The 15687-nt window shown below is 41.1% G+C and overlaps 1 protein-coding gene across 1 annotated transcript in view; it reads right to left on the bottom strand.

Moving 5' to 3' along the window:
* LOC118431325 overlaps nt 1–786 on the bottom strand; it is a 69812-nt gene extending 69026 nt beyond the window's left edge. The window contains exon 1 of the mRNA XM_035842445.1: nt 476–786. Coding sequence (XP_035698338.1) covers nt 476–506 — 31 coding nt within the window. The 5' untranslated portion in view covers nt 507–786. The remainder of the gene's footprint in view (nt 1–475) is intronic.
* Between the last annotated feature and the right edge of the window lie 14901 nt (nt 787–15687).

Genomic DNA, 15687 nt, shown 5'->3' with positions numbered 1-15687 from the left:
ATAATGTGCATTTTAATGCGAGAATTTATAGTTCACATGAGTCTGAAATTTACGCTAAAATGATTACTAATCCAAATGCAACTACTAGTATTAATATTGATGCTACATTCTGGTTTCAAAAACTCTGTATCTGGTCTGCGGTCCTATGAAGACAAAAATTTGTAGATTTTCTACGTTTTATGGGTTATGAAAATATGATAAAATTATTCATAATGCACATCGACAGCACCATTAATATCATATATTGTGTCCCTTGTCTATTTATACACGGCACCGACACGAGTAACATAATCTGCATGTAAATAACGCCTCAGGGTCAACCACCTGCTGTCCAGAGCTTATACACAAACACCTTATCCCATTACGTTATTACCCATTCCGTCTGTACACAAATAATAGCGCCACACCTATTACAAATAGGCGAAATTGTGGCGAAATAGAGAAAATGGTAGGCTTGCTGAGAGATGGTGCTTACCTGTACATCCTCCTCCGTGTACTTGCCCCATCCTTCACGGTGTGATCGGCAGGTATCTCCGAAAAAAACTGTCAGCAGCTTACGGTGTCATCGCCACCTGAGCAGCGTACCTCCGCACCCATTCATTCCTCCTCTCTGCGCTATCGTCTGCAGTTGCTATGGTAACGGAGCATCTCCCGCGCACAGGATGCGGCTAGGTCCTCTCTATACCGGCCCCAGGCGCTAAAAACCGAGTCCAACTGCGTTCGTCTAGTGGTGAAGGGTGCAATTACAGACGTAAAATCCCGCTGTAAGTGCACTGAGAGGAGAACACCACGTTTCCGTCAGTGTCGTCTGATTTTGGGTTATACCATCTGCAAAGGAGGGGCGGCCAGACATCCAATGTATCAAGACAATACGAGAGACAGCGCGCATCGATTTGTAGACTTCATGATGTTTATCGTTTGACAAGGAGGCGACAATGACGGGTCGTTGCCTTCAAACCGTGATGTTTACATGTTTTGGTTCCGCGGTTTCACATTTATCAGATGTATGCTTAGTTACTGACCAGATACCATCAGTCCCCGTAGGGACAGTGGGACGGAATACTGCTGCCCATCTTGTGGAACGTTTCTGACTCCAGTTGTGATGAGCTGGGCGCACTAACGACTACATACATACATTCTTGCAGTCACGTGATATTTAATCGTCTTCCATGTTGGTGGGTTAAGGAAAACATCTAAACGTTGCTTTATCTATCTTCCGGAATATGCATTTTCTGCCTCTCTATATTTATCTGTAACGTTATGTTTGGAAGCCAGAAGGACATGTTAGATGGTACTAGTATTAGAACCGTTTGGTAACTTGCTCTTATACGTGAATATCCACCCCAAGGACATGGCGGAGATTCAAAGTTGTAACCTTAACGTTACATGCAAACTTCCTGTGTATACAGTGATGTCATTTTGGAAAACGTGACATGGATTTTTATTACTCCATGAACGGAAACGAGCAGTAGAAAGAAAACTCTCTATCAGGTTTCACCCAAAAATGAATATTTCCCTGTCCTTTTATCATATGGGCAACCTCAGTTACCAAAATACTTCCCGATGTCCGCATTCTTCACATGCCTCTAACAAATAGCACAGGACCACGGCTCATAACTCAATATTCCATTTTCTCTTGATTCTATGCTGCAAAAATGAGGTCCTCAGGGGACGGCCGTTATCAGTATATATTCCCACCACATCTACCTCTGGGGCTGATTGGGCCGTAGATAGGACATGTTCATAAACATAACGAAGCCTATGTACGGATATTATCTACGTGCCAGTGTGTGATTTATTATTTCTTTGAGGCTATTCTACGGACTAATTACGATGGCTGGATTAGTTCTTTCATTGGCATGGATCGGCGGGATGGAAAAGATATCTTTAGAAACAAAGCTAGCCAGAAAAGTGGATAACCTTCTTCAGAAAACCGAAAATAAAACAGGTTGCATCTTAACTATATATATATAAGAGTGTAACATGAATCTTATACGAATCAACATTTTTCCAAATTACAATATTTTCCAATGCCAAAGCGGAGCTAGGTGGTGCTAAAGCCATATCAAGAATAAAAATAAAAGTAGACTTTGTACATGTATCTCACATGTAATGTAGCCTGTGTCACCCACATAATAGTAATAGTTCATCCTACAGCGTACAAGCTAATGATATTGACGGTTTTCCCTATGGGACATCATTACCGGCACTATCTGGAGAACTCCGCAGAGCGAGCAAGAGAGTGGCAACTCTCCACGGAGCCCATGTCCACCCCCATTCACTTACCGAAGAATCACCATATAGACGTGTCACGGTGACTTGTCACATTTATCATGTAGTGAAGGGCAATGTTTAAAACATTTCCCGGACTTAGGGTTGTCAACGTGCGGTAAGCATGATTAATGGTGCCAAATGTTTGTACCTTTCAACGTCAACGTCGTGTTCGGTGAGCTATGTAAAATGTCGCTGACGAATCAAAACAAATGAGTTCACAATCAAGTAAATAACAGTGCTCAAACATCAAAACAAAGTTGCAACTATATGTGATATATGCCCAATTTGTATAATCATATGTATTTAGCATACTGCTTGAGTTCACTGTTTTGCACGCGTTTTCTGAAAGCTGTGAAACTTTATCACAAATTTTAAATGTGTGCCAACTAAAGGTGTTTGACCTCCATATGACATTCTGGACACGTTTCTCTCCAAAGAACAGAATCAAATTTGCGACATCAATTTGATTACCTGTTTGATAGGTCTGACCGACTTCCGTTTAACTGTTCTACCGCCTTTCTTTTCGAGGAAATAGTATTATATTCTTGAACCCGTGCATATGTAATGATAGACATGTTAGTGTATAACCAACTAGAGTTCCACGAACACATACCTTTGCCAAATAAACCAGGTTTGTTATGCAGAATGATGTCTGTAGAAAAATGTGTTACTCATTTCATTTTGTTTTATAACAAGACAGACCTGCAGAAAGTAGATTTCCCTAACATTGCTTGGCACAGTACAATAAGTATTACGCCTACAGCATTAAATTACAATAACCACTGAGAGAATCAATATACTATACAGGACTGTTTCAGAACTGCAATCTTCCACATTGAATAAGATAAACAAATGCAACTCAACTCTAAACTAAGGGGCTCCTTATCAAACATGACCTTCGTTTCCCCGACCCATACCCACCTACCAAATATCATCAGGATCCATCCAAGGCTTCTCCAGTTATGCTGTTAACACACACACACACAAACACACCCAAAACATAACCTTAACCCTCCTGACAAAGTTAAAAATGCCTGCTATCCCCAGGAACAAGTTGCTAGGGGGCCCTAACATATGTCACTTCTTCCTAAGCACAACACCTATTTAACTTCTAAAAATCAGGACCATACATGTTCCTGACTATCGTTCAAGTCTCCGACCCCTAACCAACTAAGTTCAAAAGATATAGCACAAAGTATGTCTATAGAAGCTAGGCATCTAAGTAGATCATATTACATGACACAGATTATACAACAATGTTTAAGAACTGGAATCTTTCAAATTTAATGAGGAAAACAATTGCAACTCTAAACTACACTGTACTGTAATGTACAGAACTACCCGGAATAGGAGTAGTAGGAGCGGTGAATTTGGTGAATAGGAGTAGGAGGAGCGGCTCTGTATTTTTTCGGACTACCGCGACTCAACCTCTGCTTGGAGAGTATCAATTTACATGTGTCTCGGCTGGCATTCCTCGGTATTCTCCGGGTGGAATCGGGAAACAGCCTGTTTTGATGTGCAGGGGATTTCCCTAAGTTGGGGAGGGTTGAAGCTGTAGTTTGGGAGTTTCTGCCTTGTTTTTTCCCCTCAAAATCACAATTTATTGATTGCCAATTACGCTGAAGAACCTAGAAGGGGTTGTGACACCACTGAGGAAGAGATTGACGATGTTTCTACCACTGGAAGTTGATGAAAACTTCGTCATTTTGACTGCCATTTGCCGGTCCTGTACCATGTGGTAGTATTTACAAACCTTTGTTTTCTTTGCTGTGAAAAAGGAGTAGGTGGGTGTTTTTTGGTGTTTATCATAAAGGACTGAGGGCCATGAGTGTCTGAAATTGTTTTCAAATTATTGATCCAGCCAAATTTCTGCTTTGTATTTGTTTGTTTTTTCGCCTATGGGGGAGGGCAGCATGTTCAGACATGTATGTAACACTCGTTGAGGTAGCAAAGTCTGTTTTGGTTTTCCTCCAACTCATAATTTTGGTGAAATCTTCCTGGTCAAACATTAGGGGAACACTGATAAGGCCCATCTTTTTACAACTGGTCAAGGCTTTAGGTACTATCTTTGCTAGCAAGAATAAAACAGTTACAGTCACTTACATACATTGTTTTATGTTTTTATTGATTCAGGAAGAATAGCAAGGCATTCTAGCCTAGTTTTCAGTGACTTAGTTATTTTAGACTTTGTGGGTGATGTTATATACATTTCAAATATTTTTCGAGACTTCAAAGAAAATTTTGTCTGTCCTTATGCGCAGTATTATTCCTTACAAACTAGATACAGTCTTTATCTTGATATATTCATATTCTACAGGTTCTTAGCTTTTCAAAAAATGTATAGTTTTACCTATCTAGCATTAATATAAGTATCTGAACATCCCACAAACAGTTCGTAGGTTGGTGCGCTTGAGGATCGACAATTTTAGCTACGATTCCTGTATGCGCCGAAAATTTTAGCACGTCCTCTAAGGGACACTGTTTCAACTTTATAAATATGTCCCTGGTCCTGCATAATTATAGAAATATTTATAAAGTGGAACTTGATACTTCTGATAGTTTCTAGATAATGATAACAGCATTCTACCATTATTTACCATTCTTTAAACCCTATCTAAGCATTGCAGTAGGGGAGGGAGTTGTTTTCCGGAGCTGCGCAGAAAGTGCCCGGTGCCTACCCTTAGCCTGTTTCTTTTAGATAATTTTTTTCCCTGGGCAAATTTCGATCACAAAGGTCTATATTTCTGCAAGAGTGACTGAAGCATGTATATTTTTAAAATCTTGCCAAAAATTGTGACCTTTGGCATGCTTTGACCTATGAGTGACCTTCATATTCGAGACTGGCACATGGACTGATCCATTAGGGGAGGGGGTGCAATCCTGACATCATGACAATCATCTGGCTGTAGCTCGTTAAAATGCCGGAGTTGAACTCGGGCCTTTTGAACCAAAACAAACCTAACAAATCCAGCTTTGCAGTGGGGGTAAAGACTTGAGGTTTGAAATGTAGGTAAATGTGTTTTTAAGTGATTGTTCGACATGGCTTAACCATGTAGGGAATGGGCAATTCAATTTAGCAGCCCCTCCCCAGTAGTACTGTTCGGGGCCACCAGGATCCTCCCCCATTACAGGACGTTGGTCTCCAAGGCGCTTTGAGGGCTCCCTACCGCTCAAAAATCACGACCGCAGCATGTCCAGAATGCGAGATATCAGACATGGAGGTTCCGCTGCAGTACCTTAGCAAGCCGCTAGGGTGCCCATTATCGAACTCCCCCTTCGTTCCCCAGACCCCTACCCACCCACCAAATATCATCAGCATCCGTCGCAGCCCTCTCGAGTTATAAGAAACTGCAACCGTACGGATCTCCCTTACCTTTACATACAATTGATTTTAAAGTCTTGTACATAGATGTCTAGAACATTTCATACATCAGACATATTCTAAGCACTGTTTCAACTTTATGAATATTTCCCTGGTCCTCCATAATTATAAAAATATTTATAATGTAGACCTTGATACCTTTGATAGTTTCTAGATAATGATAACAGAATTCTACCATTATTTACCATTCCCTACCATTTTTTGAAACATCTTGTAAATGGGTCAGTGGTCTAGGAATATAACAATTCACACATCCTTGCAAAGAATGGTTGGCTGTCATGCAACAACAACCCACCAGAAAGGATTCACTAGTGCCCAGCAGTGGAATCAAAAAATATACAGAGGCAACAATAAGGCCTAACTCCATGGGAGCAACATACTACTTCTACCACTTGGCAACCATTGGAGTGTCATGACAAAAATGCCTTGCATTTCCACAGAACTTTTCGACAAAAATGCCTGCTATCCCCAGAAACAAGCCGCTAGGGGACTCAAACATATGTCACGTCTTCCTACAAACAACACCTTTCTAACACTTAAAATCGTTATCATATATTCAATCTTACCTGTCAGTTAGGTCATCAAAGTTGCTTGCAGACCGACAAGACCTCCAAGTTAATCTCTGCTCCACCAGTATCCACAATTAGCAATTCTGGCAAACGTAAAAATCCCTGTCTTCAAATATGTCCTGCCCCACAACAAACTTCATTGACTCAATCCTTAGAGATCAGCAGCTGCTACCTCACCTTAGGTCACCACCTTTCACCTCAACATTGGATCAAGTAACGCGTCAACTGTGCTGTGCACTCTCACTGATGGAATCAACCAATTTGAAACCAGGCTGGGGGGGTTGTACTGCTTCAGAAGTTTTCGACAAGAATGCCCCGGCTATCCCTAAACTAGCTGCTAGGGGACCCAAACTTATGTCACCAACTCCTGAGCACAACAGCAATCTAACACCCAAAACTCGTGGCCATACCATGTTCAGAAGATGGAAAAACACACCCGGAAGTTGCGCTGCAGTACCAAGGGAAGCCGCTAGGGGGCCCATTATCGAACTCCCCCTTCGTTTCCCAGACCCCTACCCACCCACCAAATACCAGCTGCATCCGTCGAAGTCTTCTCGAGTTATGCTGTCCGCAGACAAAAGTTTGAAAGTAAACAGGCGCCCGCACTTCCAAGAAAGCCGCTAGGGGGCCCAAACTCGCAGCAATCACTCCCTGCTTTAAGGGCTCCCTAACGCTCAAAAATCACGACCGCAGCATGTCCGGAACGCGAGATATCAAGCATGCAGGTCCTGCTGCAGTACCTTAGCAAGCCGCTAGGAGGCCCATTATCAAACTCGACCTTCGTCTTCCACACCCCTACCCACCCACCAAATATCAGCTGCATCCATCGAAGTCCTCTCGAGTTATGCTGCTCACAAACGGGGAGAACCACACCACCAAACCGAAAACATAACCTTAGCCATTCTGGCAAAGGTAAATATATCCATCAAGAGTGCAATTCCAGGAATTATCTTGAGTTTCTCGTATGTCTTGTTATATCATCATCTTCATTAATTAGAGTTTTTATTAACATTACATTTGTCAATTGATCACTTCTTGTTGCATAATGGTGATCGTGACTAGCATATGAAAAGTTTGTAACTGGTAAAACACACACACACACACAAACCAAAACAACACCTGCCTTGAATTAGTAGACGCGTCCATTGACCCCATGACCTGGACTGTCATGTATGATTTAATACTAGTCATACTACGGCTTAACTCCACTTCCTGCCCCGTGGGACTTCCTGACCTGTGCGGTCATCGTCAAACTCACGTCCTGCCACTCAGCGTATTCAAATAACTACTGACAGACACCAACATAACAGAGGGTCCGTACATGGAGTCATTAAGTAATCTGCCGGCCAAGAAGAACGTGCTTCAGAGCAGTCATTTAAAATAAGAATCATCTGGTGTATTTTGCCAGCCAGTAGGTACCCAAAGTATGAGTAATGAGGCTGTTCAACGTGGTCGAGGCACGAAAAATTCAACCAACCCGACTTTTATCTCAATGAAATGATTTGAAACAATGTACCTATTCGGCATAGCCAAATTGATGCATAACTAACATAATCCAGAAGGGTCTGTCGGGCTGCTTGCCAAGAAAATTGGATCTATTTGCAATGAGAACTTCTACCATCGATTTGGCGATTACATACGCTTACAGTGGGGTCTGGGAATCGCTGACACAAGTAATGTTCCGATGATGTTGTAAAGGCGAAAGCATTGATTTAAAACAGACGACTTCATTTGTGAATAACCAGAAATCAAGCCAGTGCTGCGCCCGTTGAGCTAAATTGGATATTAGTGGAACGGCTCAATATTACCACCTGGATTTAAGTAGTATGTACCTTACTGTTAAGGCTTAGTCCACTGAAACGTTAACATGGGATTAAAGAAAAATTATCTGGAGCGATGTTACATTTTGATTGATGATTACTAAGTGTAAAATGGTACATATTTAGGTCAACCATCGATGACACCCCCACATTCTGCCATCACTTTTCCTGTACTTTCTGTGTAAGTTTAACCTTGCCAGACACGTACACACACAGACATCTGGGCAAGTGCCAGAATCTGACTCATACTCCTCCTGAAGTACAGATGCTGACAAACTATGAAGTAAGAATAAGATATAAGTTTCAATATTCCTGTATACAACATATGAATATATATTATATGCATGTGTTGTAAGTAGCCTCCTTTTGTTACAAGAGAAGCGCGTACAGCGAGGTGGTTACGCTCTTGTAAATTACAAGGACTACAAATTTGGTGTCACTGTTCGTATATTAATAGTATGACAAGCACTGAAATCAATACACAAATCGTTGTTGGTCATGATCAACTACCGACGATAATATCTACATACGTTCCTAAAAATCGTTACAAAAAGCTGTGCTGTGCGGTATTAATGGTGCGGAAAAGCTACGTGAAATAAGTAATGGAGGGCACCCCGTGCGTTATGTGTGGCGCTGCTTAGGGAGTTTGAAACGCCATAGATCAATAAATTCTATTCCATGTAGCGGCTGCCGAATTTCAACCAATGTGTCACTTATTTTTTGGAGAACATATTTTTGATATTGTCCATCCCCCCATCATAACATCACGATACATTACCGAGCACTATAGTCAAACGTTGTGCAGACAGTGCAAGATATTAAGTTAGAAATTCATCTATTGCATCTATATTTCAAATGTAATGTGGTGTAACTTGAAGCTGAACGTACGTAATTCTACCATTATGTACGGGTGGCACGCATAACAACAGCCGGTACTTAGCACCAAGGACGTGACTGATGTTACCGTAAAACTGCTGTAACTCAGCACAAAGTGGCAACAAAATCCACTTATATAGGGACAAGTTTACTACCAGTTTTAAATCATCCTTGGGCGCTAAACCTGGATTTAACATTGCCGGGTAATGGTGATATTGTCTGGTCTTCTTTTTATGCTACTGCGCCTGGGTTACTTCCTACCCTTTCAGAGATGATTTGGAGTGTGTCTGATAGTCTTACATTCCACTCCTCGGGGTATAGACATGCTAAACTCCGGGATTCCTGCCTCAACTTTCGTCAAAGTGCATCGTGACAGCCTCGGTGTGTTCCCACCCAAGGGGCCCCATGTGTTCTGCACTGATAGGATATGTACATGTAGTTTGTGGAGTTAGCAGTGGCGCCGACAAGACGTGATGTCGTGATCTGTGAGTAGAGTCCTCTCCCAGGTCATTACTACCGGGGAAGAAGAAGCAAATTGACAGGAAAGTGTGTTGCTACATCTCAGTCAATAAATCACTGTAAGTGGATAGGAATTGAGTCATTGTCGGGTACATATCGGTGTCGCGTGATGAACTCTGCAGTTTTGTACATGTGCGATAAGAGATAGGGTCGCTCTGTGCTGTGTGAATGAAATTGATTTTCGCGCGGAGTCGTGGACTCATTTCCCATTTCCGTCGGTAGATTACAGATTTGCGCTCTCTAAACATCCCGTTGAACTCTAGACAGTTAGATTTAACTTTGTTTCGATGGTTTCTAAGTTTTGACGCCCTGCTGTAGGTATGGCATACGAAGTTTGGAAAGTAATCAGAGTTATACAGCACTGTCTGGGATTTGCTGGAAATGTGCCAAAATTTTCTCGCCGAGAAGTAACATTTAAGGCTGGAAACGTTTCACGACATTAAAACTAATGTGCTCCCGTGTGTCATTATGTAGTTTTGCCTTCCTCTTGGAAAGGGCTTTCCAGATGTAAGGCAATTTTCTTTGCACCTTTCTGTTTCCTAAAGGAACTCAAAACAATTGCCACAAATCACTGGCAGCCGAGACAACATTGCTGAGACATGACTAGTAGTATCCTGGGAAAAATGTGGCGCCAGCCTCACTATCGTGTTTTTGCAGACGCGTCCCAAGTGTAGCAAGAACACAATTTCACTTCTATAATGCGTAAAGGTGTGTTTTTGTCTGTCCGTCTGTGTGTGCGTACGTGTGTGCTCGCGCATTTTAGCTTGTGTGTATATGTGTGTGTTAATGTGTGTGTATGTGCATGTGTGTTTGTTCACACAATTTCCAACACACAATGTGGCATTGCCATATATCCCCAGTGCTGCTATTTGCCAGTGGAACTGGAAGGATTGCAAAGCAGTATGGGTAATGAGATGAAGTCTGCCATCTCTGTTTGCCCTGTCATTGATTTATCTTAACTATGCTAGTTCTTTTTTCTCATTTTCTCTGTGAGAGTGTGTGAGAGAGAATCTTACCACAAGAACTATAGAAAATGCAATCCATCATTTAGCACATGTCTGTAATGATACTTTTTCAGCCATTATCATCTAAGTGAAACATTACACTTCAAGTTCATTGTTACACTAGAGATGTCTGGTTTCACCTTGCTTGAGACCGTGAAAAACATCCCTCCCTGAAAATTACTGCCTACTTCGCTATCTCCAGACCTCAGGAGGTTCCCTCTCATTTTCTTCACTGACATTCTTTGTAGTTCAAATGCTGAAATTGCTGTTATCTTAGCTATTAGTATTCTACAGGAGTTAGCTCAAAGCTAGCTTTTGAACCGCTAGTAGAATGGTGAGCTAAAATGTTTGATTGATGTTTTGATTTATATACAGGCACAAGTATAATTCAATCAGCTGTCAGGTGCCAAACACCCAAGCTTGTGCAGCTCATCTTCTAACCAGTCAATGCATCAGCTATCAAAAGCAACTGTTAATAGGTAGAACTGAAGAATTTATGTTGTGGACAGGTGTTTAAGTCATGGAAGGTGAAACAAAATGTAACCACTGCAGCAAGATAAGAATGATATAAGAAGGTTAGTTCAGAATTTACGTTGTCCACCCGACTGAAAATCAAATACATGTACATGTACATGTAACTGTTACATATCTCAACTGGCTCAAGTAGAACTGAACAATTTATATCGTGGACGGGTGTTTCAGTTATGGTAGGGGAAAGAACAGGCAACCAGTGAAACATGATGATAAGAATGAGAGGTGAAGGTTGGTCTAGAATTTTCTCGGTCCACCCCACTGAAAATCAAATACATCTACACATATCTCTCATTTTCCACAAGGCCGACTGGGAAGTCTAATCACCACATGGCCCACGTGCCCTGGATGATTATGTGGTGTCCGCAGACAGACCGTCGTGAGTGGAGTAGAGATAGGTTGACGTTAATGGATGCTGGCTGACCCTGAGGGCATCATGGTACAAGCCTCACTGTCACACATCCAACAACAATTGAGTTAATAACTCCCACATATACAATGTAACATTAGGTGTGGGAACAGGCAATTAAAGTGGATAACATTTACAACTATTCAAAGTTAATCATATCGCTTCCCCATTGAAGATTAAGCCCAAGATCTTCGGTTTGGAAGAAGTTCCAAAGAACCATATCGAGTGGCAAGGAGATCGATAGAAACAGGAATAGTTATAGGACCTTGACCATGTATTATAACTTTACCTTGACCTTGTATATGTAATACAATTAGGAATATTCAGTCATAGATATGTATGGGTTTGTAATCAGTGGACATTAGATTGGGACACAAATCACTTTCTGGAAATTCTGTACAATGTTCCCATCAATAGTGAAATAAAGATGAAAATAGAACAATTTACTACACTTGAGTAATTCAAAACTCCTCAGAATAAATGTACATAAAATGCTGATACAGAAAATGGGATTATTAAGAGAAGCATGTAAAACAATATGTCTTATTTGGCAAGAATGTAGAGGGAGATTTGGCTGGGAATTACTGAAAGTAGAAACATCATCCCAGACCTTTGGCTGGGATTGAATGTACCCAGACAGTAGGTGAGGGGAATAACCAATGGGCTACCAGAGTCACCTACTCTGCAGAAATGTCTGTTTTCCATTTTGTTCAGGCATACAAAGAGCGGCCAGTATTATAGCAATTGGTGGTGTAAATTTCAGAGAGTAGATGATTTATTTGTAAGAAATAATGTTAGGGACACTCAACCAAGGAAACTTGTGGTTGAAGTGATGTAGAAATACAGGAAGGTGACACAAAGTGAGAACGAAAGATGAATGGCAGAAAAAGAACAAATGAGAGGAATGAAAAGAATGTTGAAAAAAGAGAATGAAGGGAAGATGATGAGAATGATGTAGAGTTGTTGGAATAAAATGAATGAAAGAAATGGAAGCGAATAATGAAAACAAAGAAGCGCCCTATTCACAATGCCAAAGGCTGCTTGGTCTCCGTCGCCCAATCCGTCTTGATTTTCTACAAGTGTGCAATATTGCCTGGTAGATTATTAGGTTTTGTTGGAGCCCCATTCATCTTTGGTCTCTGCAGCGTAATTAGCCCATAGTCCCTGGGCCAGACTAACCCCAGGGTTACGTGGTTGTCCATGATGAATGGAGAGCCCTGCTCATTAGACAGGGTCTGACCATGGCCAGATGAAACACCTGATAACCGAAACTTCCTGACTATCCATCTTACTGAAGATACAATGCCAGTGCTCCCCCCTAAAGTAACAAGACTTTTCCTCCCTGATATTCTAGTGCAAGTCCTGGGCTGGAATACCTATTGATCAGTCCTTTATAACATTTTCCTCAGTGACACTATTAACGTTATATCCCAATGTTCCGATACCCCCTAACCCCAGCATAGGGGCATCAGAACATAGGTGTGTCAGAACATGTAAAGGTGTGTCAGAACATGTAAAGGTGTGTCAGAACATAGGGCATCCCCATCAGCACAAATGTTTCCCAATTGTTAGACAGTTCCTGAAAAGCTGATACTGTTATCACTTATCAGCAGGATTAATTATACCACAGATGATGTCACCTCCACATCATTTGCTGTCTACAATTAGCCTGTAGTAGTGTATAGCCAGCCTTTGTAATCTTCAAGCAGATCTTGAGACAGAGGACTGTGACATCATTGCAATTTGTTCAGTCGTCTTTTCACACACAATCCTCCAATCATTTTTATCCATTTGCCCAGTAAGTGCTGTCTCCGAAAATATTTTTCCCTCCATACCTCTGCTTGGTGATTACGCCAGTGCACTCACCCATAGATAAACTCATCATGTTTCAAGTCCAGACACAATGTCCATTCCAGCATTGATTCTTCCATGTTGTTGGACACCAATGACACACTTTTGTGAGACACAGCGTATCAGAGTCCGTCGCCTGTGGTGAATTACGGCGTCGTTATTCTGAAATTCAATTTTCACTATATCATGGTCTGTAAACCCAGACATGGTAATGCAATAAATAATCATATTAAGATCTGGGATAAAGGGACAGGTATAACATTTCATCACATGCTCTTGTTATCAATGAACGAAGGCTGTGGAAAACCATAAAACTGTTGTTGCTTAGCTGTCAGCATTTGTTCTTCTGGACCACAAGGTCCAGGGTTCAAATCCTAGCGGTGGTGTTTAGATCCAAGCTGTATTGCTATAATGGGTAACATTTTTGGCAACAGTTCTTTTAGCAGGGAAGTTAAGCTGTGCTCCATTCTTTGTTCTAACCATGATGCTGGCTTTTGGTAGCCTGGGTACCATCCAGGTAGAAGTTCGCTTCCATGTTCGCTTCTGCTACCCAATGGAATAGCAGAGAAGCAACTGCATATACTAGTTATGTAAATAAATGTCAAAGCAAACTACTGTCCGGATGGTACCCAGGCTAGGCTTTTGGAATGAGTTGGAAAGATCCAATATGAGTCAGACCAAGTTCATGGACGATGAAAATATCGATTGGTAGTCATAAATCCCCAACCTTTATAGCAACTTATAACATTGCTGTTCTGTTGATACGAAAATAGATTTATTGTAGCCTGATTAAATCTTGCTTTATACTATAGCTGCCCGCCCAACATCTGACTGGCCTCCTAGAGCCAGATACAGCCCTGGACAGCATAGTTTGTGTTACACAGACTATACTTATTGATGGTGTCACTGAGATACTGAATGCAATCTATGATAAAATCAGATGATGGAAGGACACAACGGCGCCAGTTTGAAAGACCAGGATTTCCGGAGCTTTATGATATTTCCTACAATGAAAAGCAGCACGGAAATAGATACTATCTATCTTCATTCACACCAAGCATATAAGATTCTGGTGGCTGGTCCCTCTGTTGAAATATTGGCTTGTGGTTTGACATACCCTATCCAAAAGCTCTTTCAAAAAACTCAAAGGAAAGGTCGCCTGTACTGAATTCAAAAGCCTGACTGAATTCAAAAACATTCTCTGGGAGATAAATTGCTATGTTGACTTGCAACGGCAATTTTGAGTGCAGTTCTATCTATTTCCTGGATCTTTACGTCTTTTGACTCTGCATAATGGCGTACTTGATTTCCCAGTTTAGAAATTCCACCAATTTATAGAGCACACAAAGCGTCATAAAATGGCTATAAAGGACGTTTATGGTGGCATTCGGTATGGAAATGTCCTACTATTTCCTGCGGGCAGCTTTAAAGCTCCCGAGTTCGAACATGTACAGGGGTATCTCACCAAGTAATAAAGCGTTATGGTACAATGTAGACTTCACAACATGTTTATGCATTGTCGGCTTCCTGCTGAAAAGTGCTGTGGTTTGATATTTTCGCCTTGTTGCTAGACAACCATCAGGATATTTATACAAACCAGCCAGTTTGGATAACAGATAGATATGCGAATTAAAGCAAAAAGATGCAGCTTAGCCAATACATAAAAAAATCAAATACATGCACAATGAAAATGAGTTCGTTATTCACAATTCAAATGTGCGCTCTTTGGCCTTAAGGCACTTGTCCATAAAATATCAAGCTTGTATGGCTTTTCTTACACTGCGACAATACTTTACAATTATCAGCACTAGGGAATTCAAGCACAAAACATCATCAGCATATCTACAAAATCATCTGCATAGCTTTAAGTTAAAAATACAGCTAAATCTCTATATACACATTGCATTCAAATATACAAAAAGACAACATAAATTGAAAACATAAAGAATTTGCTTTGATTTGCTCGTTATAAATGGTTCTAATTTTGTATTATTACAATCAATAAAATCTAAGCAATTGCTGGAGGGTGAATTGCATGTAATATCTCTCAACAACCTTTTGTTTCAAGTTCTACCAGTACTTTTTCATTTCATGATTTCTAAGGCTTTTCTGCATGGATAGACCTGCTTTCTAAATTTGCTGAAGACTTGCACTGGTTCAAATCGATTGCCTATATTTGGTTACGGTCTGCCTAAATACCACAAACGACCACAAACGACTCGGTATTTCCACATACGACCACTAACGACTCCACAATGCCGTGTATATGGGTCAAAGACCTTGTGTGGTACTCTGGAGACATTGTGTACACATTTATGAATTTAAAAATACGCAGCAAGTCCTGCGTATTCACCAGTTATTTCAAGTTAGTCCGTCGGTTTCAAGATCGAAGCGATTCTCGAGCCGCCATGTTGGATCGCCCGTGCTAGGAGTTGCATGGGGAAGTTCTCGA

The sequence above is a fragment of the Branchiostoma floridae genome, chromosome 15 (genome assembly GCF_000003815.2).
Source record: "Branchiostoma floridae strain S238N-H82 chromosome 15, Bfl_VNyyK, whole genome shotgun sequence".
NCBI classification, from domain to species: Eukaryota; Metazoa; Chordata; class Leptocardii; order Amphioxiformes; family Branchiostomatidae; genus Branchiostoma; species Branchiostoma floridae.
The sequence above is the reverse complement of the archived record's forward strand: the minus strand, read 5'-3'. Positions and strand labels throughout refer to the sequence as shown.